Here is a 24,155-nt window from a genome sequence, read left to right as displayed (position 1 = left end):
TGTGAATGCAGCAAGATGACAACAACACAAGGCCTTCGGTTTATCTCTTATGTTTATTTATTTTTCCCCCTTTTTCTCATCTCTCTCCAGCACATTCGCATCCCCGGCCGAGGGAGGCGAGCCAGATTTTATTTTATTTTATTTACCCGGAGTTTAATTGGGCTGAGATCTCCTAGGGTGCAGTTGAAATGCTCCTCTGCCCTTTTGCTTAGCAAGCAAGCCCTTGAAATCCGAAGAAGCTCGGGAGGGTTGAGCTTCTGCCGGCTCAATTAATTGTTAAATGTTCCCTTTATAATCATTACACATTGATGCTTTTTTTTTCTTCCCCCCCCCCCCTTCCCCATCCGCCGTGGCTGAGGCTCCCCGCTCAATTCCCCATCTGCTCTTTTGACGGGCTGCTGCGTGTTTGTGCGGAAAAAGAAAAAGAGGGGAGGGAAGGTGCGAATGTTTGTGCAAAAAGAAGGGAAAAACAGGAGGAGGAGGAGAAGAGGAGGGCCCGCGATTGAAAAGAAAAAGGCGATGGATCGAGCAAAGGGGGAGAGATTTGCCGAGGCCTAACGCTATTTAGATTGGAGGACGTGAGCGAAATTGAAAAGCTCGCCCTTTTTTTTTTTGGCTTTCGGCCTGGGAGCGATTGGCTTCTGTTTGACATTGACCCATGTGTTTGCCTAGCCCCCATATATTGCCCGCTATTTGTTCTGACAGCTTCGCCAGCTGAGAGAAGCAAGCGGGCCAGAATTACAGAGGGAAAGCAAAAGACTCAAAGGCAGAGGAGGAGGGGACGGGGGGGGGGACGACAACAAGGGGTGGGGGAAAGAGAAATTAAATAGCCATGGCCTTGCTGACAACAGAAGTAGTCTAATCCAGTCCGTGAATGCCAAAGCGCCCCCCGCCTGCTCCTCTGGCTTCTGTGCCCGGGTTCTGCCGTTTGCCAAGTGTATTTGATGGCGGGGTCCTTGGTGCTCTCTGAGCTGGGTGGACGTTTTATCGGCAAGCCAGGTAACGTCACCAGGGCTAGAAGGGAGTGGGGTTTGCGGAGAGGAGGAGGAGGAGGAGGACTGTGTGGGGGTCCTTGGCGCTCTCTGAACGTGGTTCTTTCCTTGCAGACGTTTCAGTACCCAACTAGGCAACATCGTCAGTGCTAGAAGAAGGAGGGGGGAGGAGGAGGAAGAGGAGGACTGTGGGGTCCTTGGTGCTCTCTGAGCTGGGTGGACATTTTATCGGCAAGCCAGGTAACGTCACCAGGGCTAGAAGGGAGTGGGGTTTGCGGACTGCAGCAGAAGGATAACGGGGAGGAGTAGGAAGAAGAGGGGAAGGAGGAGCACTGTCGGGTCCAGGCATTTCCTACCAGGCTCATCCCCCCCAGTTCTCCGGCCGTCATGTAGCCCAGCGTTCTAGGACCGCCCCTAGTAGTCTCTCCCAGCCCAGCCTGGAAGCCCCTGGGGATTGAAGCACGGAAAGCAGCCTTGTAGCGCTGCACCAGAAGCCTTTCCGAAGGCAAAGGCTTGGCCTGGCCTCGAGGGGGAAGCTCTGCAAAGCGGCACGCTGCGTCTCCCAGCGCCTGGCTTCCAGAGAAGGGAATGTGCCTCTCCTGTCGCTTTTTGCAACGCTGCAGGTGGAAGGCAGGGCGATGTGAGGGTGACGTGCTGCTCCTCCTTAGAGAGAGAGAGAGAGAGAGAGAGAGCCACCGCCTTGGCTTTTAATCCTGGTAGCCAAGCCGTGGTTAGTGGCCTCTTGCCGGCAGCCCCAAGGGAGCATGATAAGGTGGAAACGGCTACCTCCTCTCCCTTCGCCTCCGCCTCCCTTAGCGGCGAATGTGGCAGGCGTTGTTCTGGCTTCTAAAATATGGCGCAGCTGTTCTTGCCTGACAGATGGTGCCGCTCTTAAAGACTGATAAATGGAGGTCGAGCCTTAAAAACCACCATCGCTTTCGACTTTCTAAACCATTTGCACGGGATCTTTTTCATTTACACTTAAAAAAAAAAGAAGCAAAAAAAGCAGAATCCCGGGGAAAGAATCCAGTTTGCAGAACCGTCTGGAGGGTTGATCCGGAAAGCCTCTTGATCAGACAGTCCTGGGGGAATCCTTTGATTCCTGAAGGACTGTCTGTCTCAACCCCCACAGCAGCCTCCTCTCTTCCGGGCAAGACCTGAGTTCGAGTCCATGAGTGGCAGTGAATGTTATCCTCAGAATCATAGCTTATTGCTTAGTCTTTAGACCAACCAACCTTCCTACCTCCCTCCCTCCCTCCCTTCCTTTTCCTTCCTCCCTCCCTCCCTCCCTCTCTCCCTCCCTTCCTCCCTCCTTTCCTTCCTTCTTCCATTCCTCCCTCCCTTCCTCCCTTCCTCCCTCCTTTCCTTCCTTCTTCCATCCCTCCCTCCCTCCCTCTCCCTCCCTTCCTCCCTCCCTCCTTTCCTTCCTTCTTCCATTCCTCCCTTCCTCCCTCCCTCCCTCCCTCCTTCCTTCCTTCCTCTCCCTCCCTCCCTTCCTTTTCCTTCCTCCCTCCCTCCCTCCCTCCCTCCCTCTCTTCCTTCTTCCATTCCTCCCTCCCTCTCCCTCCCTCCCTCCCTCCCTTTCTCCCTCCCTTCCTTTTCCTTCCTCCCTCCCTCCCTCCCTTCCTTTTCCTTCCTCCCTCCCTCCCTCCCTCCCTCCTTCCTTCCTTCCTCTCCCTCCCTCCCTCCCTCCCTTCCTTTCTCCCTCCCTTCCTTTTCCTTCCTCCCTCCCTCCCTCCCTCCCTCCCTCCCTCCCTCCTTCCTTCCTCCCTCTATCCCTTCCTTCCTTCCTCTCCCTCCCTCCCTCCCTCTATCCCTTCCTTCCTTCCTTCCTCCCTCTATCCCTGCCTTCCTCCCTCCCTCCCTCCCTCCCTCCCTCCTTCCTTCCTTCCTCCCTCTATCCCTTCCTTCCTTCCTCTCCCTCCCTCCCTCTATCCCTTCCTTCCTTCCTCCCTCTATCCCTTCCTTCCTGCCTTCCTCCCTCCCTCCCTCCCTCCCATGCCATCATTGTCTAGACCAACTTTCAGATCTTAGAATTTTTCTCTCTTTCCGAGAAAGACAGCTAAGAGTTTAGAGGGCGACATGGAGAGGATTATAAGCCTCTTTCTTCGTTTCTTTTACAGAATGTGTGTCAGATTCCATTTATGACTTAAAGAGTACTAGGGGGGGGGAAGTGCCCACACACACACACACACACACACATCTAGCTTAGAAAGCCAAGTAGCTGTTATACCTTTTAAGCACAAATGCCTGGTTGAAAGGTTCCGGGGACTTGATTGTAAAAATGCTGGGTTGATGGGTGGAAAACGGCTGAAGAGGCGCACTCAATTGCCGGGGAGAGCAACCGAGGCCCAGCGTGCCTTCTGGCCAGCCAGGAGAAGCAGCTTATTTTACCCCTACAGCCTGGCGGGAAGCGCTTTCCTCATTTGGCCAGGGGGGGGGGAATCCAGGATGGCCAAGGAGGAGGTCCGGCTGCGAATTCTGCCCTGGCCCACCCCTCTCCTCTCCTCTCCGCTCTTCTGGAGATGCATGGAGAGCCGCCCTTGGGTTCCGCAGCTGCTGCCGACGACGGCTCTTTTGCACCTAGTGCCCAGGAGGTGGAAGACAAATGGGCTCGGTGAAGGCCGAGCTGGAAGGAGAAGGGGCAGCCCTGGGACTGGGCCGTGGGCGGGGGGGGGGGTCTCTGCTGTCTTGGTTATTAAGCCACGTTAGAAGGAGACAAATAGCCCCGGCATCTAATTCACCTTTCACGCGGAAGCTTTTGCTTCCGGGTCAGCGTCTGGACAGGTGTCCCTTCCCTGCTATCGTCTTGCATCTTGGGGTTTCCTTCTGATGCTGAGGAATTCTGGGAAATGTAGTCCTTTTCCCCCCCACCACCACCACCCCAAGGTGCCTTAGGGGAAAATGGGGATTCAGACTGTTTTACAGGGTCTTGTGCTCATCTTCCAACTCGGCAGGGCCGTCGTCGCCCGTTATTTGTTATTTACAGACTGATTTCTCTCTCTCTCTCTCTCTCTCTCTCTTTTTTTTAGCTTTTCGTGAGGGGAAAAGCACCCGCAGGCCGGGCCGGGCTGGGGGTTGGGTGCTGTTAAGGTTTTCTCCTCCGCCTGTCCTTCTCTCTTCTCATCCATCCGCCCTTCTCGGGAAGGTTGCACACCTGATGTCAGAACTGGGAATGGTTCTCCCCCCCCCCCCCCCAGATCAAAATACCCATCGGCTTTGCAACTGGAGGCTTACTTAAAAGAAGGAAAGCAAAACAAAAAAAGAAAAGAAAAAGAAAAGCTGGCATGGAGGGAAAGTGTAGAAGGAAATAATTGGAACCGGGGGGAAATCGTGTAACGTGATGCAGGAAGCAAAGAAGTGTAGCTTGGGTGAAACGGAGGGTGGGGGGGGGGGGAAGAAACGCCTCTGTTCCAGAGGAGAATTAACCGCCGTTAATTTTGTTGAATAGAAATATGTTCCATTTACTGTACAATCAGGAGCTAGGCTTGAATGAGCCCAAATTGATGAAATCTAAATTATACTGACAGTCCATCAAGCGGCGGCGGCGGCAGCAGCCCCACCGCCGCCAGCCCCCTTGAAAGAAAATGGATTCTCCAGAAGAGCGGTTTATAATAATAATAATAATAATGATAATAATGATAACAATAATAACAACCGTTTGGGGAAAGCGAGAGCCCGCTGCCTGGCCTGGCCTAGGGTCTTTCAAGGCAAGTGGGGAGGGGCCCTTTGGGGCTTGGGGGGAGCGTGGAGGGTGGGGTGGGGGGGTACCCCAGGCAGCGATTCCTTGACGAGCCTGCAGCAGCAGCCGCTTGGCTAGAAACCTGCTTGGCAGGAAGCAGCGCAGGAAAAGATCAGACCGGTGATTTGTTTGCTGTCAAGCGATGGAGGAGGCGGGGAGGGAGGGGGGAAATTTCCCCCCCTCACCTGTCATCCTGCAGGCACTCCCCCTCCCATTAGCCCTGCCCGGATTTCCCAGCCCAACACAGCCCAGCGTCGCTCCTCCTCCTCCTCCTCCTCCTCCTGCTGAAAACGGCTAGGGCTTGCCAAGGTCTTTTAAGGGGTAGGGCTGCCATCTTTGTCATCCAGGAGGGGAGGGAGGGAGGGAAGGAAGGAAGGGGGAGGGAGGAAGAGGGGAAGGGAGAGGGAGGGAAAGGGGATAGGAAGGGAGGGAGGGAGGAAAAGAAAGAAAAGAGAAAAAGAACGAGAGAGAAAGAAAGAAAGAAAGGAGAAACGTGTTTTCTCTCTCTTTCTCTCCTTAACATGTAACTGATTAGATTTGGGGATTCAGTGTTGATGGGAGGGTGAAAGATTTGAACTATGGTCCCAGGTCAGATGTGACGTTAGGTTCTCCTTTGAAATCCAGCCCGTTCGCTGCCTCTCTGGCCTCTTGGTTTTTCTAGCCCCGTGTCCCACCACCGTCCTGCCTCGCCTTTGTAGCCTGCTCCCTCCCTGCCTCTGACTGGCATCTTCACCCTGGCAAAGGTTGGGCAGGGCCGAGGGCAGGCACCGCGTAGGGGAGACGCGTGAGGGGGTTGAGACCTTTTTGCCGATAAATTAAAATACATATTGACAGAATGTGGCACTTAAGAAGAGCCTGTTCCTAACATGCCAAGACGAGATGCTTTCGTTATTTTTGCTATTAACGGCAGCTCCAGATAAAGTTAATTGCCTCGAGCCCTTCCAAGGGTCTTGATAAATGGAATTTTGCTGGCCTCGCCACGGTGCACGGTGGCCAAAAGGTGCACTTAAACCTCCCCCCCTCCTCTCTCTTTCTTCTCTCTCTTCTCTCTCTCTTTCTTCTCTTCTCTCCTTTCTCCTCTCCTCTCCCTTCTCTTCTCTCTCTCTCCTCTCTCTTTCTTCTCTCTCTCTCTTTCTTCTCTTTCTTCTCTCCTTTCTCCTCTCCTCTCTCTTCTCCTCTCTCTCTCTCTCTCTCCTCTCTCTTTCTTCTCTCTATTCTCTCCTTTCTCTCTCCTCTCTCTCCTCTCTTTCTTCTCTCTCTCTGTCTTTCTTCTCTTTCTCTCTCTCTCTCCTATCTTCGTGAAAGGACTTTTTGTCGTTTGCCTGATAATAAAAAAAGGCATTTGCGGAGATCCATGATTATTTCCAGGACATTCTAAAATAGGCTATGTCTGCTCTTGGGAGTTGCGCCCACCCCCCAAAAAATTAAAAAATGGCCCAAATGGGAGACATCGGCCGAAGTGCAAAGGCCATGCAAATCCCCTCCTTCTTTGGTTGCATTATTAGCCTGCAAGCCAGCAAAAGGAGGGAGAAGACCCTGGCAAAGTTGTGAAGACGGTAACACAACTGAGGAAGCTTTTTTTTTTTTTAGCTCAACTCGGAAACCCGAAGGTGTGACTTGCCAGCAGGGGGGTTATACACAGCGCCCAGGGATGGTTTTCAAGGCAGGCTTTTTGTGTGTGTGTGTGTGTGTGTGTGTGTGTGTGTGTGTGTGTGTGTGTCTCCCCTGGAAGAAAAGGCCCCCCACGGAGAGCTCACCACATGATCCCTTTGGAAGAGGCAAGCTTACATGGTTAACAGCGGCCTGCATCCTGCCAGGCACATAATTGGATTGCACCAACTCTGGAGCTTCCCGGGCTTTGAAAGATTGCCCCCCCCCACCCGCTTTCTTTCCCAAAGGAAAAAAAAAATGACCTCCCCACTTCCTGATGGAGATCAGAAATAGATAAGACTCCAGTGCCGGAGTTCAGCGGAGGACATCGAAAGCAGATTGCAAGTTTTTGGCTGGGTTCCTCTCGGCTGAAGTTGCCTGGAAAAGGTCAGATAGGGCAACTCTCTAATCCGTGGCATCCGTGGTGCTCTCCGAGCTTGGTGGTTTTCTTGCAGACGTTTCATGACCCAACTAGGTAACAACATCAGTGCAGGCTGAGGAAATGAAGAGCAGCAACTTAGATACAGATCTCTTTTTTTTTTAAAAGAGATCTCTTTTTTTCCCCCCCAAGAGGTCTACAACCGGATTCCCTGGATCGGACCCGTTCTCGGTCTCCCCGCAAAAGCCACCCGCCTAGCAAAAAGAAGGACTTGGGGTGACATGATAGCAATCTTCCAATATCTCAGGGGCTGCCCCAAAGGAGATGGGGGGGGGCAACCTATTCTCCAAAGCATCAGAAGGCAAAACGAGAACCAAGGGATGGAAACGCATCAAGGAGAGAAGCAACCTGGAACTAAGGAGAAACTTCCTCACGTTGAGAAGAATTAAGCGGTGGAACTCCTTGCCTCCAGGAGCTGTGGGTGCCCCATCACGGGAGGCTTTTAAGAAGAGACGGGACAACGACTTGTCTGAAATGGTACAGGTTTCCTGCCTGAGCAGGGGGTTGGACTAGAAGACCTCCAAGGTCCCTCCCAGCTCTTGTTATTCTTTTATTCTGAAAACTGCAATAGCAAAAGGGACTAAAGATGCTTTAGTGCATAGATGCATCTGGATAGAATGGTTTCCCGGTGGCTTTATTTCTTTTCTTTTTAAAAAAGAAAGTGTTTAGGATATGACTAAGGGACCTTTTGGACCCGGCTCTGAGCCCAAAGCATAGAGCAGAGATGCCAAACACAAGGCCGGGGGGCCAGATCCGGCCGGTGAAGTGGTTTCATGCGGCCCGCGAAGCCATCCTGGAAACAGTGAGGGAACGGCCCCCACTGCCTTGGCCCTGGCCCAGAGACCCTCCTCCTGCCAGAGACCCCCAGATCTGTCCCACTCCTGCCCAGGCTCCCCATAGGCACCCTCGATGCGAACGAGGTAGAGCTGGCCATGCCCACCCAGTAGGCCATACGCACTCTAGCCATGCCCACCCAGTAGGCCACGCCCACCCTGGCCATACGCACCCGGCCCCTTGAGGGCAACGGCAATGCTGATGCGGCCCTCAATGAAATTGAGTTTGACACCCCTGGCATAGAGTAAACGTTATCGTTGCTTGGCAGGCATTGTTTGCAGAGATTTGTTCTCCCGATTTCCCCGATTCTCAGGGGGCCCTTCTTGATTCTCTGCTTCCCCTCCCAAGCCTCTTAAGAGTTCACAGATGTTAGGTGATCCAACAGCTGGTAGAGCTTTTCCTGGATCTGAGGAAACGAGAGTCGTAAAAGCTCCGGGATTGCCTTCGGATTGGCTCGCTCTCCCAAATGCAGAGAGCAGAGCTGCTTTGGTTCACCCGGATCTGTGAATTGCAAATAATGCCTCCAGGTGCTAGCCCGTGAATTCATCTTTAACATTTTTCATCTCCATGGGTTGTTGAAACCTCCGTTTAAACCAAATAAAAAAAAAATAAAAGCAGCAACCACAAATAGCTTTGCTGAAAAGCCGCGGTTTGCTAGCGCTCATCTTTAAACTATCTTCTCCCGCCCGCCACCCCCATTCACCCAAGCAGATTGAGTCATCGATTTTGGGGTTAGCGGTACCGGGGTACCTCAGGGGAGCCAGAGCGGATTTGTCAAGCTTCTAGATCTTCCAGGAATTTGTTTCTGGGGGACGAAAAGCCCACCAGGCGGATGGCGTGCCCAGAGAAGAAAGCGCAGCTTGCCTTGGAAAAACAGGGCAAGAGGAGCGGTGGGTTTGCTGTGGCTGAAGTTCAAGTCCAACTTTGAACAATTGCTTGGGGAAAGACCACATTGCTCTTGGGAAATTGGCACTGGTGATTTTACCTAGTTGGGTAATAAAAATGTGTGCAGAAAAACCGCCAGGCTCAGAGAGCACGAAGGACCCCCGTAGTTCTCCTCCTCCTCCTCCTCCTCCTCCTCCTCCTCCTCCTGATGCTGTTACCTAGTTTTTTTACTGAAATGTCTGCAAGAAAGCCTCACCGTAGTCCTCTTCCTCCTCCTCCTCCCCCCCACTCCTTTCTAGCAGTGATGCTGTTACTTAGTTGGGTCTTGAAACATCTGCAAGAAAACCACCAAGCTCAGAGAGCACCAGGGACCCCACAGTTTAACCCCGAGTTACAAATATTCTCTTTTATCATTGCTCTTCAATCTCCTTCCTTTCTTCGGAGTGTGTGTGTGTGTGTGTGTGTGTGTGTGTGTGAGAGAGAGAGAGAGAGTGTGTGTGTCTGTCCAGACCATTGTTTGTTGCCACCCTCTGCCGTTCTGTGTTGCGCTGAGGACTCTCCATCACTTTACCCAAGGCTGAGAAATTCTACCTTTTTTGTCCCCCTTCAAGATTGCGTGTATATCGAGAGCCGTCGGCCGAACACCCCCTATTTCATCTGCAGCATTCAAGACTTCAAACTGGTAAGCGGCAACATTTCTCCCTTGTTTTGCCTTTCTCTCTTCTTGAGTGTCACATTTCCCTGGGCCGAGACACACACCCCCTCGGCCGCTGCGAATGCCAGCCTGTGATCGGTGTTAGTGGTACAGTTTGGGACACGGTGAGGTCAATGGCCGGTTTGCTTGATGGATTACAGGGGCCAGCGCGCCGCCTCTTGGAGTATTAATGTGAATTATCTGGCTAATTAGCCGTGGCTAATCATATCCTGCATGAATTTCCCTCCAGGTGACTTGCCAGGTTGCCATGCATGGTCAAATGCATATTCTCTGAGCTGGTTTTGCCAGTTATCTATCTATCTATTATCTCCATTCATCTCTATTCATCTCTATCTTATCTATATCCATCTCTATCTTTATCTATCTATCTATCTATCTATCTATCTATCTATCTATCTATCTATCATCTATCTATCTATCTATCTCTATCCTATATCTATCTATCTATCTATCTATCATCTATCTATCTATCTATCTATCTATCTATCTATCTATCTATCTCTCCTATATCTATCTATCTATCTATCTATCTATCTATCTATCTTTCTTATCTATCTATCCATATCTATCTATCTATCTATCTATCTATCTATCTATCTATCTATCTATCTATCTCTATCATCCCTCCCTCCCTATGCCTCTGTTTCTCTGTCTTTGTCTTTATCTGTCTGACTGTCTGTCTTTCTGTCTGTCTGTCTATCTATCTATATCTATCTATCTATCTATCTATCTATCTATCTATCTATCTATCTATCTATCTATCTATCTATCTATCTATCTATCTATCTCTATCCTATATCCATCTATCTATCTATCTATCATCTATCTATCTATCTATCTATCTATCTATCTATCTATCTATCTATCTATCTATCTATCTATCTATCTATCTATCTATCTATCTATCTATCTATCTATCTATCTATCTATCTATCTATCTATCTCTATCCTATATCCATCCATCTATCTATCTATCTATCTATCTATCTATCTATCTATCTATCTATCTTAGCTATCTATCCATATCTATCTATCTATCTATCTATCTATCTATCTATCTATCTATCTATCTATCTCTATCATCCCTCCCTCCCTATGCCTCTGTTTCTCTGTCTTTGTCTTTATCTGTCTGACTGTCTGTCTTTCTGTCTGTCTGTCTATATCTATCTATCTATCTATCTATCTCTATCCATCTTTATCCATCTCTGTCTATCTAAAGAAATAAATAGAAATAATATTTAGGGGATCCCCTCTTCCTGCAGAAAGTGAACCCAGGTTTTAGAGCCTTTTCAGTCTGGAATTAGGAAAGCGCTTTTATTGAGCTGGCTCATAAAATGCCCGACCCGGGTTACATATCATGCACTTATTAGAAGTTTTTTTCTCCCCCCCCCCCCCTGCTTCGGGATGCTCTGTGTCATCCCCGCTGCTCTTCTCCTTTTTTCCTCCCCTCTGGGTTGTGGGTAGGCAGCCTAAGCCCTTGTGCGGTCTGTAGTGATGCCCAAAGAGTCTTTTGCGAAAAAAGGAGATACATCCTGTGGATTGTGGTTTGCGTCAGAAACGGTGGGTGCTCCATCACTGGAGGTTTTGGGGTCTTCTGCTTGAGCGGGGGGTGGGGTGGGTTGGACTAGAAGGCCTACAAGGTCCCTTCCAACTCTTGTTACTCTGTAATTCTGCTTCTCAGGTCAAAAACAAACTGCTTTCTAAACAAAAATATAACAAAACTCACTTCTCTGTAACAACCATCTGTTTGTTCCCAAGCCTTCCTGCTCCCCCCACCTCTCTCCCCCCCCTCCCTCCCTCCTTTTCTCTCTCTTTCTCTCCCATCTCCCGGCTCATTCTTCCTTTCCTTCTGCTGAAAATTGTGTACAACTGCAGTGTGGGAGAATGTATCTTCTTTCCCTGTTTATTTTGACAGCCTGTTTCAATATTTATATGCCTGCTATTTTTACCCCCCCCCCCCCCAGAGATCTCACTTATATACAGTTTCTCTCCTTGCAGGTAACTTTTTTACATCTTTTAAAAATGGTGGAGTCAAACCTGCTTCTGGGCTTTTCATTTTTTTATATTTTTTTGCAGGGAGGGTCTTCTTATTTTTCGCTTTCTCCTTCCTTCCTTCCTTCCTTCCTTCCTTCCTTCCTTCCTTCCTTCCTTCCTTCCTTCCTTCCTTCCTTCCTTCCTTCCTTCCTTCCCTCCCCTTAACAAACTCAATTGTATTCATACCGTTTCCAAACAAAAACCAAAACCCTGAAAAACCCAACCGCTTTGTGGCTCCTGGCCTTGAATAACATTTTTAAGCCCCCACTTTTCGGCGCCTGAGCAGGTGAGGGGGGGAATGGCTCCTGCGAAAAGAGCCAAGGGCATCTCGGAAGCCGGCCAGCTGCCTGCTTGGAGCCGAAGTGCCCGCTGAGCAGCCCTAATTGCTCAGGGTATTAGCAGCGACGCCAACCCCGAAGGCCTGTTCTCCGGACTGCATGGGAAGCCAAGCATCGTGTGTGTTTTGCTACTGTTAGGTATATCTTTAATCCGGCCTTGCACTTCCCTGACCGTTCTTTACATCTCCCGCGATTATTTTTTGTCACTCAACACCCAGGATACTGGCAACTTAGTTGAGGGGGGTTACCCAGAAGAGCGTGTGGGTCAAGGAAAGGCGGAGGAGGGGCTGGGGGTTTGGGGAAGCTGCCCACCGAATAATCCTCCTCTTACACCAGGGGGGTCTTCCAACCTGGCCCTTGTATGACTGGTGGACTTCAACTCCCAGAATTCCTCAGCCAGCTCATTCCCATAGCAATGACTGATGGGATGGAAGCCTTTATCCAACACCGTTACTGGCTGTACGTTCTCTGAGGGGTCAAAAGGCGAATCAACTGGGTTTTATTTTATTTCTTTCATCGCAACCCAGACGCCTTGTTTTTTTTTTTTTTCCCTGCATTGATGGTACCCAGAGCGTGCCTTCCGTTGCTGGGCCTGGCTTGGTAGGGGCTGCACCTGCGCCGTTCTTTGTGAAAGGAACAAGAGGCCCTCGTTTAAGCCAGGATTCCTTTACAGATCCTCCCTCTCACCCCTTCTGTGCGGCCCAGGAAGGCCCAACAACGGGGCTCAAGACACCCCTGCTCTCGCGGGGACTGAATTTTAATGTTAATTCTCCTGGCACGAGTCACACGATTTGTTGCCCGGAGATTTATGCGGCAGGCTTGTGGCGTACAGCTCCCACCCCCCACCTCCTTCCAATTGAAGAAAGCCCAGATCCGCTTGCTTTCGCTTCGCCCTCGTCAGATTTCGTTCATGAAGGGAGCATTTAAATCCCTGTGAATGCCCATTTGTGCCGGGAGGCTGAGAAAAGCAGTCCAGCTGCAGCAAGGCCTAACAGGAGCTTTAATGCTTTTAGGGCCAGGATAGTAGCCATCTAGCCCCCCCCCCGGGGGTGGGGGGACAGCCCATAGATCTATGGCTGCTTTGGCCATCTTCTCCAGCTCAGCCAGCAGGAGATCAGTAGTCTCCCAGAAGCCCAGTGGGGTGTCAGACCCCCTGCCCCCTTTTAGCCTGCAAAAGTCACGCAGTGCATCCCCAGTGGTGGGATCCAGCCAGTTTGCACTGGTTTGGCAGAACCAGGAGCTAAATTTTGCTGAGTTCGGAGAACCGGATGAATGCACACACTGCTTCTGGAAGTCTGTCCCAGGCCTCGGAGGCCTGGAGGAGGCCTAGAACGGCCCGTCGGAAGAGTGTGGATGCCACTTCCGGAGGTCTGTTCTAGGCCTGGAGGAGGCCTAAAACAGCCCGCCAGAAGAGCGTGGATGCCACTTTCGGAAGTCTGTTCTAGGCCTTGGAGGCCTGGAGGAGGCCTAGAGCAGCCCACAGGGAGTGCATGGATGCCACTTCCGGAAGTCCGTTCTACGCCTCGGGGCCCAGGCCTGCATCCAATAAGAGAACCGGTTGTTCAGGTATTTGAATCCCACCACACCGTGCATCCGCCCAAAAAAGATCCCAGAAAGAAATTGTGAGAATAACCTGGGGAATTCTGGGAGTTGCAGTCTTTTTTTTTTTTTTTAAGTTAGCACCCGGAGCTTCCGGATGACACAAGCCTTTCCGTCGCCTGGCCCTTTGCACCGGTCAGCGTACGTGCGAAGGCCTGCTGTGCTTGGTGGATTTCCATTGGAAGTAGAGCTGGCACGTTGCCTTACGTATCCTCCGGCGAGTAATGTTGCAAACATAAGCTTCCTGCCGAGAAGGCGGTCTTTTTTTTAAAAAAAATAAAAAATAAAAAAAAGTCCAAAGCCAGCATTGAGGGCCGGTGTCTTTTTTTTTTTTTTTTTTGGTCTGGCGCCGCTCCTTAAAGCCGCCTTACCTGTAGGCCTTTTTCGCCCTTTTTCGCCTTGTTAGCTGCTTGCCTTTTGCAACAGCTGGGGGCTCTGTGGGGATGTTCCGCTGAGTAGTTGCTTTGAAAGCAACTCCCCCCCCCCCGCCGCCTTGCCATCTGCTCCTTTTAACTTCATCCCCGCAGCGAACTGAAGGCAGATTCAATCGGTGGCCACGGGAAACCCAATTACAAGGACTTGGAGCTGAGAGAAGCACGAGTGTGCCTGACTTCCTTCCGGAGCCTAAAGCCACGGAAAGGGACGGGGTGGGTGGGTGGGAAACTGTTGGAGAACAGCCATCCCAGTCGGGAGGGGGGAGATCCAAAGGGAATTAGCTCACTACATAAGCAGGAGAGAGCAAAGTCTGAGTCACCCGCCCATTTCAAATGCCTTTGAACCTTTCTCTTGGTCTTCCCCAAGGGAATCTGCAAAACTGGGAAGATTCCTGTGGAATAGGCATGAAACAATAAAGTAGCTAGCTTGAACTCTCCCCCTGTCTGTCTCGTCTCTCTGTCTCCTCTTTCTCTCTCTCTCTTTCTGTGCATTTGTGTGTGTAAAGTGTGAGAAGCGGAACCTCCTGGTGTCAGAAGCTGGCTTAGGGCTTTGTTTGAGCTCAAAATGCAGCTTTTGAAGGCCAGTTTCTCTGGAGGGCGCCGAGGAATTGATCGGCCTCATTCCTGGGAAGCCCACCTTTAAATTAAATTAAAGTCTTGGTGGTGGTGGTGGTCGTCGTCTTCTCCTTCTCCTCCTCCTCCTCCTCCTCTTCCTCCTCCTCCTCCTCCTCCTCCTCTTCCTCCTCCTCCTCCTCCTCCTCCTCCTCCTCCTCCTCCTTGCTACGATAGTCCCAGGGCTGCCCCCCCCAATCCCTTTTCCTCTGGGGACAGGATTGCAGATTGAGAACGAGGCCCTTTTCTCCAATGGCTTTGCCGGGTGCCCCAGGTAGCTCCGTCCAAGTCCCTTTCCAGGGTACAGGATGTAGTAGTAATGATAATAATAACAATAAAGTTGGAAGGGACCTTGGAGGTCATCTAGTCCAACCCCTCGCCCAGGCAGGAAACCCTAGATCATTTCAGACAAACGGCTGTCCTGTGAAACTGGCTCGGAACAATGAAGTGCAGGCAGTCCTTGACTTACCACTTTTCGCTTCGTGACCGGAGTTATGACGGCGCTGGAAAAAAAAAGGACGCGTGACCGTTTTTCACACGAGCGTCGCAGCATCCCCACGGTCACGTGATTTACGTTCACTTGACAGCTGACTCGTGTTTATGACGGTGGCCATCGTCCCGGGGGGGTGGGTGGGGGTGGGCCACGTGATTCCCCTTTTGCGACCTTCTGACAAGCAAAATCAAAAGAGGGTGGTGGGGGTCTGGTTACTCAACGCAGGGCTTGGGCTGGGCTGCAGGACGTGAGACCGGCCCTTTTATTGGTTTGTTGGCCAATGAGAATTGACTGCTGCTGGGTTGTTTTTTTAAAAAAATACGAATAGATGTTTTAATTTAAACACATACACGCACACACAGGGGGAAGACAGTCGGTGGTGGGTCGCTTCCGAAGGGAGAGGGGGAGGTGTCAGGAGCGCCGCGGCGTGGAGATTAAATTTGCCAATGCCCTCCCTGAGCTGCAAGGCTGGCGATAACATTCTCTCCCTGTGCTGGGAACAAGAATCGATAGCAACTCTTTGACAGGGGCTAAATTATTAAATAGAGCTTTTCTTCCTTGGATTTCGTTATCTGGGGTTTGCCCCCGTTGGGGAGAGAAGAAAAAAAAGGGGCAAGGTGAGCAGGGCTGCTTCTATCCAAACCCATCCTTGCTTGCATTGTGCACCCCTCTCCCTCTCTCTCTCTCTCTCTCTCTCTCTCTCTCTCTCTCACACACACACACACACACACACACACACACACGTACACACACACACGTACACACACACACGTACACACACACACACCAGTCTTTCTGCTAAATGGCAGTTAGCCTTTTCCCCACTCCCCCCCCTTTTTATTAAAAAAAATGAGGATTATGGCAAAAGAGAAGCATTATTTCCCCCTTTTTCCCCCCCATCAATTCTGACGGTGTATCTCTGTCTCCCTTTGGAGATTTGGCTGACAAAGCTGTTAAGTCTGCATCTCTCCACCCTCCAGCACAAATGATGAGGTTTAACATGTGAATGTGCGCACGTACACACACACACACACACACACACACACACACACACGTGGCGGAAGGCCGTCTCCAGTCTGCTCAGCTCACCTGTGGCGAATGGCTGCATATTGCAGGACTTCTAATACAGGTTGGGCTTTCTTCCTTTGTTGTCAACCGAAGTGGTGGGTTTCTTGTTTTCCTACGTTGGAGAAAAAAAATATCCCCTTTTTATTACGACCACAACTGAACCCCACACTTGCCATTGCTAAGGGGGTGTTTTGCCCCATTTTGCCAAGCTTTTTTTGTTTTTTTTTGGCCACGGTTGCTAAGCGAATCACTGCAAACGTTAAGTGAACCTTGCAGTCATTAAACGAATCTGGATCTCTCCACCCACCCACCCCCAAACTTTGCTTGTCGGAAGCCGGCCAAAATGGGGATCATTTGACACATACACACACCCGGGACAGTGCAACCGTCAGAAATACACACCAGTTGCCGAGGGTCCAAATTTTGATCCCGTGACCGCGGGGATGCCGCAATAGCTGTAAGTGTGAAACCAGGTCATAAGTTTAATTTTTTTCCGATGACGTTGTAAGTTCGAACGGTCCCTAAATGAACGGGTGCAAGCCGAGGCCTGCCTGTATTTGATTATTTGGGATATTGGCAGGAAAATGAACACAACTGGAAAAGACCAAGGTGCTAACCGTTTACTGCTGTGCCTGTCTAGAGCTCCAGATTTGTGTAGCTCTGCAGATCAGAAGATCTGATCCGGAGAGCTGCAGGGGGTTGGACTAGATGACCTACACGGTCCCTTCCAACTCTGTTGTTCTAAATCAAGCAAGCAAGCAAGCAAGCAAGCAGAGTGATGTGGAGGAGGCATTTCCTGGTCTGGTTGCTTTGAGGCCACGTTATTTAATAATCTGAGCGGATCTTTTTGAGGAGTTAGAGGCCTTGTGCATAGGGCGAAGAAATCCTCTTGCAGATATTTTTTTTTCCCCTGTTCCCATGCCAGCAAGGATATCCATGGCTAATATTTGAGAAAGGCCTCTCCCCCCCCCTCCTTAGAAAGGGACAGGATTCTGTATCCGAGCCAAGAGGAGCTGTGAAATTAATATGAATTTGTTTTGGATCCATCGGTGTGAACTTAATAGCTTGCCCCTTCAATAATTCGGGAGTACCTCGGGCCCTTCGCTTGCTGCTTTTCCCACAGTCTCATTTCCTGGTGCTCACCCGGGGTAAAACCTGGCTATTTCCTACTCCCAGCATTCAGGTAATTGCCTTGCTAAATAAAACAGACGCTGGCTTCTTGGGAGAAGAGGAAGGGGACACGTGCGCAGGCGCACTTCACATACCTCCTTTTGTGCATCTAACGAAGATGAAACCTCTTCTTCAAAAATAAATAAATAATAATAATAATAATTTAAAAATCCGCCGTCGGAAGCAGTTGAACTTTCAAATGAATGCAGACAGCTTCTTGAAGCAGGTCAAGCTGGAAGACCGTACGGCTTCCGATCTTTAGGATGAAAATTCCTCTGTGGGGGGGGGGGCGGAGTAACAGAGTACCACCAGGATAGTTAGGCTGGTTTGATTTTTGGTGAGCCTGGCGGCCGCAGGGACACAGCAAGGCTCCCTAAGGCTCCGAATAGCACAGAGCACACGTTAGGGAAAATAGTTCTTTTTCCCCCCCACACACACATTCAGAAAGGTGAGAGCGGGGTTGGGGGGGGGTTGGCAGACTTGATATCTGAGACCCTTTTAGCAGGAAGGAATTGAGCTGGGCCATCAAAAAAACCCTCCCATACACACACACACACACACACACACACACACACACACACACACACACACTTCAATTTTAATCTTGGTCCCTTCTCTAGGCTGGAGTGGTTCAGCTGCTGATTCCTTAAGCTGTTTTTTTTGCCCACCGTATTTTTTTTCCTCCTTTCTACCACCTTTTAAAAAAAAACACAACAAAATCAGTGCCAGCCATACAGCATGGCAAGCAAGCAGTTTGTAAACTTAAAAAATAAATAAATAATAAATTGAATTTTTTTTTTGTTTCTTCCCTGACACAATGCTGCCACTGGCTGGATTTTTTACTGTATTACATGTGTCATTTCCCCCCCCCCCAAACACACACACACACACACACACACACACACACAAAAAAAAAGATTTTACCAATACAGGGAGATGAAGGGAAGGTGGGGGCGAAAGAGTCAATTCAACCCAGAGCTTGGAAAGAACAGAGGAATGGAACTGACCACACTCATTCCTAGCTGGGCACTTTTAAGAGTCACCTCGTGAGTAACGGCTACTTCTGCCTGGTGGCTCTGGCCGGAGAGCTTTCGAATCTGCTACCTGGGAACGCTTCGGAATACGGCATGGCGAACGTGTCCATTTCCCCCCTGCGCCGCCCCCCCCCCGGTCCCATTTTCTGCGGCGCAAGCACTAATAAGCATGGGGCATTCCAACCTAAGGAGCCTGTCGGCAACCGGGCCGCACAAACAAAGCAAAGCCCCATTTGCTGGAAGCAGGCGGCACGCAAAGCCACCCTTCCCTCCCCTCCGTGGGAAAACCTTTCTCCGTGGAACCGGTCCGTGGTGCCCCAAAGGTTAGGGGCCTCTGATTTAAAGGTACCACAAGGCAGGAAGGCCTCCTTGCTTTCCACCACCCCTGTTATTTAAGGGTTGGCTGTCAGGTTTTCGGAAGGGCAAATTCAACCCCTAGTTTACTTTAGCCTCTGCCTATAGGCCAGGCAGGCCTCTGTCCTGGACTTACAATAATAATAATAATAATAATAATAATAATAATAATAATAATAATAATAATAATAATAATAATAATAATAATAATAATAATAATAATAATAATAATAATACAGTTGAAAGGGACCTTGGAGGTCATCTAGTCCAACACCCTGCTCAGGCAGGAAACCCTATACCACTTCAGACAAATGGCTGTCCAGTCTCTTCTTAAAAACCTCCAGTGTTGGAGCATTCACAGCTTCTGGAGGCAGGTTGTTCCACTGGTTAATTGTCAGGAAATGTCTCTGTTCCAGGTTGCTTCTCTCTTGGATTAGTTTCCATCCGCTGCTTCTTGTCCTGCCTTCAGGTGCTCTGGAGAACAGCTTGACTGCCTCTTCTTTGGGGCAGCCCCTGAGATACTGGATCACTGCTATCCTGTCCCCCCTCGTCCTTCTCTTCATTAAACTAGACCAGGGGTAGGCAGCCTTGGCTCTTTTATGACTCGTGGACTTCAACTCCCAGAATTCCTGGCTCAGCTTGGAAACCTCTCCCTTTCCCCTCAGCAGTTTCCACCCCCCCCAACGGTGTCGTAACTTCGACCGGTCGCTAAGTTGTTAGTCAAGGACTATCTGTATAAGCAGGTGTTCATTATCACAAATTGTCCTTCCTGGGAAGAAGGGCCTGCGATACGCCTTGGTGCAACGCCGTCTTGCCGTTGTGTAGTGTTGCCACAGAGAAGCGTCTCTCCCCTCTCTCCTCTCCCTGCTCTCGCGGACCAAATAAACCCAGTTTACTTGCGGCTCGTCGCCGCACCCGCCCAGCTACAGATGTGCCAGCAAGCTGCTCCAGCTTCCTCATCCGTAACCGATCTCTCCTCCTTTCTCTTCCAGAGTAAGAGGGATCACCTGCTCATGAACGTCAAGTGGTACTACCGCCAGTCCGAAGTCCCGGATTCCGTTTACCAACATTTGGTCCAAGACCGACACAACGAAAACGGTGAGCTGATCCCGGGGGGGGGCAGGGGAGAAGCCATTGTCATCCTTCCCACCCCCCACCCCGCCCCCGAGGGGGTTTCTCTTCTCGTGCCATTAAAATCCCATTTTTACAGAGGTGGCTGTTGCATCCCGAGGCTGCCAAGTTGTTAGGCGTCAGTTTCCCGAAACATTGGGTGCTTTCCTGTCTGTTCCTGGCCACTTGGAGAAGACAGGCCAAATAAAATAATAATAATAAAAAAGTGGAATTAAGTGCTGGAGCGCAGTAGCTTCCATTTGCATTCCCCCCCCCTAGATTTTCACATTTCCCAGTCCTGCTCTTTCCCCTTGTTCGCAAAAGCTGGAACAAGGACTTTGAAGGAAAAAAAGGAGGCACCATGTCTTATGAGCAGAACGCAGCTGGTCTTGGGGGGAGCTGAACCTCCCAACATGATAGGTGTACACCGGGGGTCTTCCAGCGTGTCCCTTCGATGACCTGTGGACTTCAACTCCCAGAATTCCTCAGCTGCCTGGTTTGAAGACACCCCCCCCCCACGGTTTAACAGGAAGCCGTGGGTCCCAAGGAAAACCTGAGAAAAGATATCTGGGATCCATCCTGGAGTGGGTCACACCTGCCCCAGTTTGACCCCTTGGGAAAGAAAGACCCCCGACTCCGTTTGGTTGAGGCGAAAAGTTCTTTTGCTAAAAAGACTAAAGTCAGCCTAGCTCTGAGTTCGCCAGGCTGAGAAGATGCTCCAGAGAAACTCTTGCTAGGAGTGTTCAGACGGTTGGAGACACCCCTAGCTAAAATGGCTTCCTTTCCACAGATTCTGGGCGCGAGCTGGTCATCACGGACCCAGTGATCAAGAACCGAGAGCTTTTCATTTCGGACTATGTGGATACTTACCACGCTGCTGCCCTCAGGTGAGTAATGGGAAATCCAGCCCAGAGATTATTTGAGCAGAATAACAAAGAGTGGGAAGGGGCCTCGGGAGGTCTTCTGGTCCAACCCCCTTCTCAAGCAGAAGACCCTATACCATTTCAGACAAATGGATGTCCAGTCTCTTCTTAAAAGCCTCCAGTGATGGAGCATCCACAACTTCTGGAGGCAGGCTGTTCCTCTGATTAATTGTTCTCATGGTTAGCAAATTTCTCCTTAGTTCCAGGTTGCTTCTCTCCTTGATTAGTTTCCATCCGTTGCTTGTCCTGCCTTCAGGCGCTTTGGAGAATAGCTTGACTCCCTCTTCTGTGGGCCAGCCCCTGAGAGATTGGAAGACTGCTATCCTGTCCCCCCTGGTCCTTCTCTTCATTAGACTAGACATCCCCAATTCCAGCAACCGTTCTTTGTATGCTTTAGCCTCCAGTCCCCTGATGATCTCTGTTGCTCTTCTCTGCACTCTTTCCGGAGTCTCAACATCTTTTTTATAATATGGTGACCAAAATTGGATGCAGGATTCCAAGTGTGGCCTTACCAAGGCCTTGTAAAGTGGTATTAACCCTTCACGTGATCTTGATTCTATTCCCTCTGTTATCCCCCCTCTCTCTCCCTCCCCCTCCCCCTCTTCCTCCGCTCCCCTCTCTCTTTCTCTCTCAATTTAGTATCCTAAACAGCAGCCAGAGAGAGAATTCCACTTCTTTGTAATTGGCTTGAAGTAATCTGGGACTGCAGCTGGTTGCTAGATTTTATTTAAATGCTTAAATCCGTGGAAATGAGTATCCCGTTAAAAGTTCTTCCTTTAACGTGGACCAGTATTGTGGGGTTTTTTGGGGGGGGTTCTCTGTTAAGTAACCGCGATCCGCCTAACCTGAGAATTCCTTTTCCCTGTCTTCCTCGCAGGGGAAAATGTAACATCTCTCATTTCTCCGACATCTTTGCTGCTAGAGAATTTAAAGCTCGACTAGACTCATTTTTCTACATCCTGGGCTACAATCCAGAGACAAGGTGAGTGCCTTTTTTTTTTTTAAATTTCACTCATTGCGAAATACCGTGCGAGAATGCTTTAGTGTGCATTAAGAGAGAGAGGAACCATCCAAGCTGTTGGCAGGTATGGTAAACTCCAAGGCCTGGCCATGGATCAATGCCTTTCGAAGGTATGGCTTGAAGCAGCACCCACGGGTCTTTTGAGTTCAGATTTCAACTTCTTGTCCTGCTGTGGAGGTCAATTTGAACAGTAGCAAATATAGTCAGGGCCTTTTGGGTGGTGGCTCCCACCACCGAATGGACCTTCTCAACAAAGGACTCCCCCCCCCAAAAAAAACTGGATGTTTTCAGTTGCAATTCTTTCTGCGACTTCGTGGGTGACATCTAAAGTTGTTTTTATTATTCTTATTATTTTTAATCCCTGCTGTGTTTCCTTTTAAAACCGTGTTTCTCCCTTCGTTTGGCTTCTGAATTGCCCTCTTAATGGGCGGCACCATGTTTGTAGGTCTGCTTTGGTTTGATTTGCTGTTTGGCTGGCGGGGGGGGGGGGGTAAAGAAAAGAGCTTGTAGCTCGAAGTAAGTCTCAGAATTTGGGGAGGGGGGACTGCAGGATTGCATTTTGTATACAAGGAGTCTGACAACAGCCACGTATTCTTCTTGTAATAATTGACCAGCTGAATGGGTGGGCCTTGGAGGGGGGGGGTTGTGGGGAGGAAGGTGTCTCACAGGTAAAGCTCACCTGTCTCGATTGAGGGGTGGGAGGCACCCTGGCCCGCTCAGGGCAGTCTTGCTGAAGGACGGCTTCCCACTTCCCTGCGTTGTAACTCAGGCAGCATCCGGAGAGTTGCAAGATCCTAACCCTTCCGTAGAAGAAAGAACAGGTAGGGAGGGCCAGTCGCGCTGGGGGAGTTACCAGAGCCACTGGGGGGGGGGAAACACTGTGAAAGGGACAAAATGCCAGCCTTCCGAGGTAGGTCAGGTCAAGAAACAGGTCCCAGGAATGCTGTTTCAATGTTGGGAGGTATCGCAATAGATTCGCAGAAGTGAGTTCCTGTGATTTTTCTTATGCTGGGTAATTCGAGTTGGGTAATTTTGAATTTGTCTCTGGGCTGTGTAAATCTCTATTGGTGCTTTGCTCTGTCCTTTCGTAAGATCAATTTATTTTCCTTATTATCAATCCTTATTCTCAGAGGTCCACCTGGGAATCAGCCTGGCACCCCCTCTCCTTCCTTCCTTCCTTCCTTCCTTCCTTCCTTCCTTCCTTCCTTCCTTCCTTCCTTCCTTCCTTCCTTCCTTCCTTCCTTCCTTCCTTCCTTCCTTCCTTCCTTCCTTCCTCCCTCACTGATCCTGGCCCAGACATGGCTCTCTACCTTCCTTCTTTCCTTCTTTCCCTCCCTCCCTCCCTCCCTTCTTTCCTTCTTTCCCTCCCTTTTTCCTTCCTTCCTTCCTTCCTTCCTTCCTTCCTTCCTTCCTTCCTTCCTTCCTTCCTTCCTTCCTTCCTTCCTTCCTTCCTTCCTTCCTTCCTTCCTTCCTTCCTTCCTTCCTTGATCTTGGCCCAGACAGACCTGGCCGTGCATCGAAACCTGCAAGGTGGGCTTCTTCCAGGGCGGCATCCTTGGGTTCATGCCAAACCCCATCCGGGTGGCTCCCAAGCACGTTGCCTTTTCAACTCCCCCCCCCCCCGGCCTCTGGAGGGCACCAGGTTGGGGACCTGTGGGTGGCTGCCTCCCGTGGAAAGCCAGCCCTGATGTTCTGCCCGTCTGTTTTGTAACTTGACTTTTTTTTTTTTTTGCACCTGGTCCTCTCTGGCAGAAGGGTCTTCCTCGGGGGGGGGGGAGAAATGAAAAGCAGTGTGTGTGTGTGTGTGTGTGTCCGTGCTGAGTGTGTTGAGTGTGTGTGTGAGCGTTGCCCGTCTCAGACCCCCTTGCCAAGGCCCCACTTCCCTGCACACTAGCTTGCTAGGCAAAGCCGTGTGTCGTTGCGCTGCCGCTGCTGCTGCCTCCGCTTGTGTTGGGCTGGTGGTGCAGCCCGCCCGCCCTGCCTTCCCCACGTCTGTTGGCGCTGCTTTATTTACGGAAACAGGAGGAGGAGGGGGGGGTCACAGCACATGCTCAGTGCTGTCAGTCTAAGGGCGAAGTTTCTGCGTCCTGCGTGCGAGGAGGCTGAGGTCAGCGCACAAGCTGGGCGAAAGCTCTCCCGGGTCTCCCACGGACTGCATGGGCCTCCATTTTGATTAGTGGGCTGGGGAGGGGGGGAGGGGGGGAGAGCAGGCCGACTCCCCACCCCCCTCCTCTTCTGGCTGCTGCTGCTGCTGCTTCTTCTCCTCCTGGTTTTTGTTTTTTTTTTCCCCTTTTCGGGGGCGGGTGGGCTTTTCTTGCCCTCCCCCCCCACCCCTTTCCCTGGAGCCACGGAGAAAGGCAAGGTCAGGCAGCGCCCGCTGCAGCGAAGGGCCGGGGCTGTCACTGTCATGGACGACCTGCTCGGCCCCTTCAGGTAGGCAGACGGGGCGGGGAGGGGTGGGGAGGTGGGTGGGGGGTGGGGGGCTGGCCCCGGGGGGAGGAGGAGGAGGAGGAGGAGGGATCGTTGGAGAGTGGCTTCTTCCCACCCACCCCCTGGCCTCCCCAGCCCTGCTGGCATGGCCCAAAATGGGTCTTGGCAGCTGGCAGCCCTGTCCAGCTTGCCCCCCCCCTCCCCGCCAAGGCTTTCCTCCTCCTCCTCCTCCTGCAAGGGGCTCAGGGCTGACATGAGCCCACCTGCTCTGTCCCGCT

The 24,155-nt window shown here is 50.8% G+C and overlaps 1 protein-coding gene and 1 long non-coding RNA gene across 13 annotated transcripts in view; one reads left to right on the top strand and one right to left on the bottom strand.

The window, feature by feature from the left end:
* RERE (arginine-glutamic acid dipeptide repeats) overlaps positions 1-24,155 on the top strand; it is a 146,334-nt gene that overhangs the window by 66,555 nt on the left and 55,624 nt on the right. For 11 of the 12 annotated variants that reach the window (XM_081341064.1, XM_081341068.1, XM_081341069.1 and 8 more), the window contains 4 exons: positions 9,154-9,224; positions 19,386-19,491; positions 20,294-20,390; positions 21,304-21,408. In XM_081341064.1, the coding sequence (XP_081197190.1) occupies positions 9,154-9,224; positions 19,386-19,491; positions 20,294-20,390; positions 21,304-21,408 (379 nt within the window). Of the gene's footprint in view, positions 1-9,153; positions 9,225-19,385; positions 19,492-20,293; positions 20,391-21,303; positions 21,409-23,478; positions 23,881-24,155 lie in introns of those variants that run through there. The other variant, XM_081341066.1, reaches the window with a different exon arrangement.
* Positions 10,711-15,928, bottom strand: LOC308675636. Its single transcript, XR_014028171.1, has 3 exons — positions 15,857-15,928; positions 14,744-14,777; positions 10,711-10,957 (listed from the first exon to the last, which is right to left on the bottom strand). It is a non-coding gene; the product is annotated as an uncharacterized lncRNA (long non-coding RNA).

This window comes from Vipera berus, assembly GCF_964194415.1.
Source record: "Vipera berus genome assembly, chromosome: 17".
Taxonomy (NCBI): Eukaryota; Metazoa; Chordata; class Lepidosauria; order Squamata; family Viperidae; genus Vipera; species Vipera berus.
Note: the sequence above shows the minus strand (reverse complement) of the source record. Positions and strands in the feature narration are given on the sequence as shown.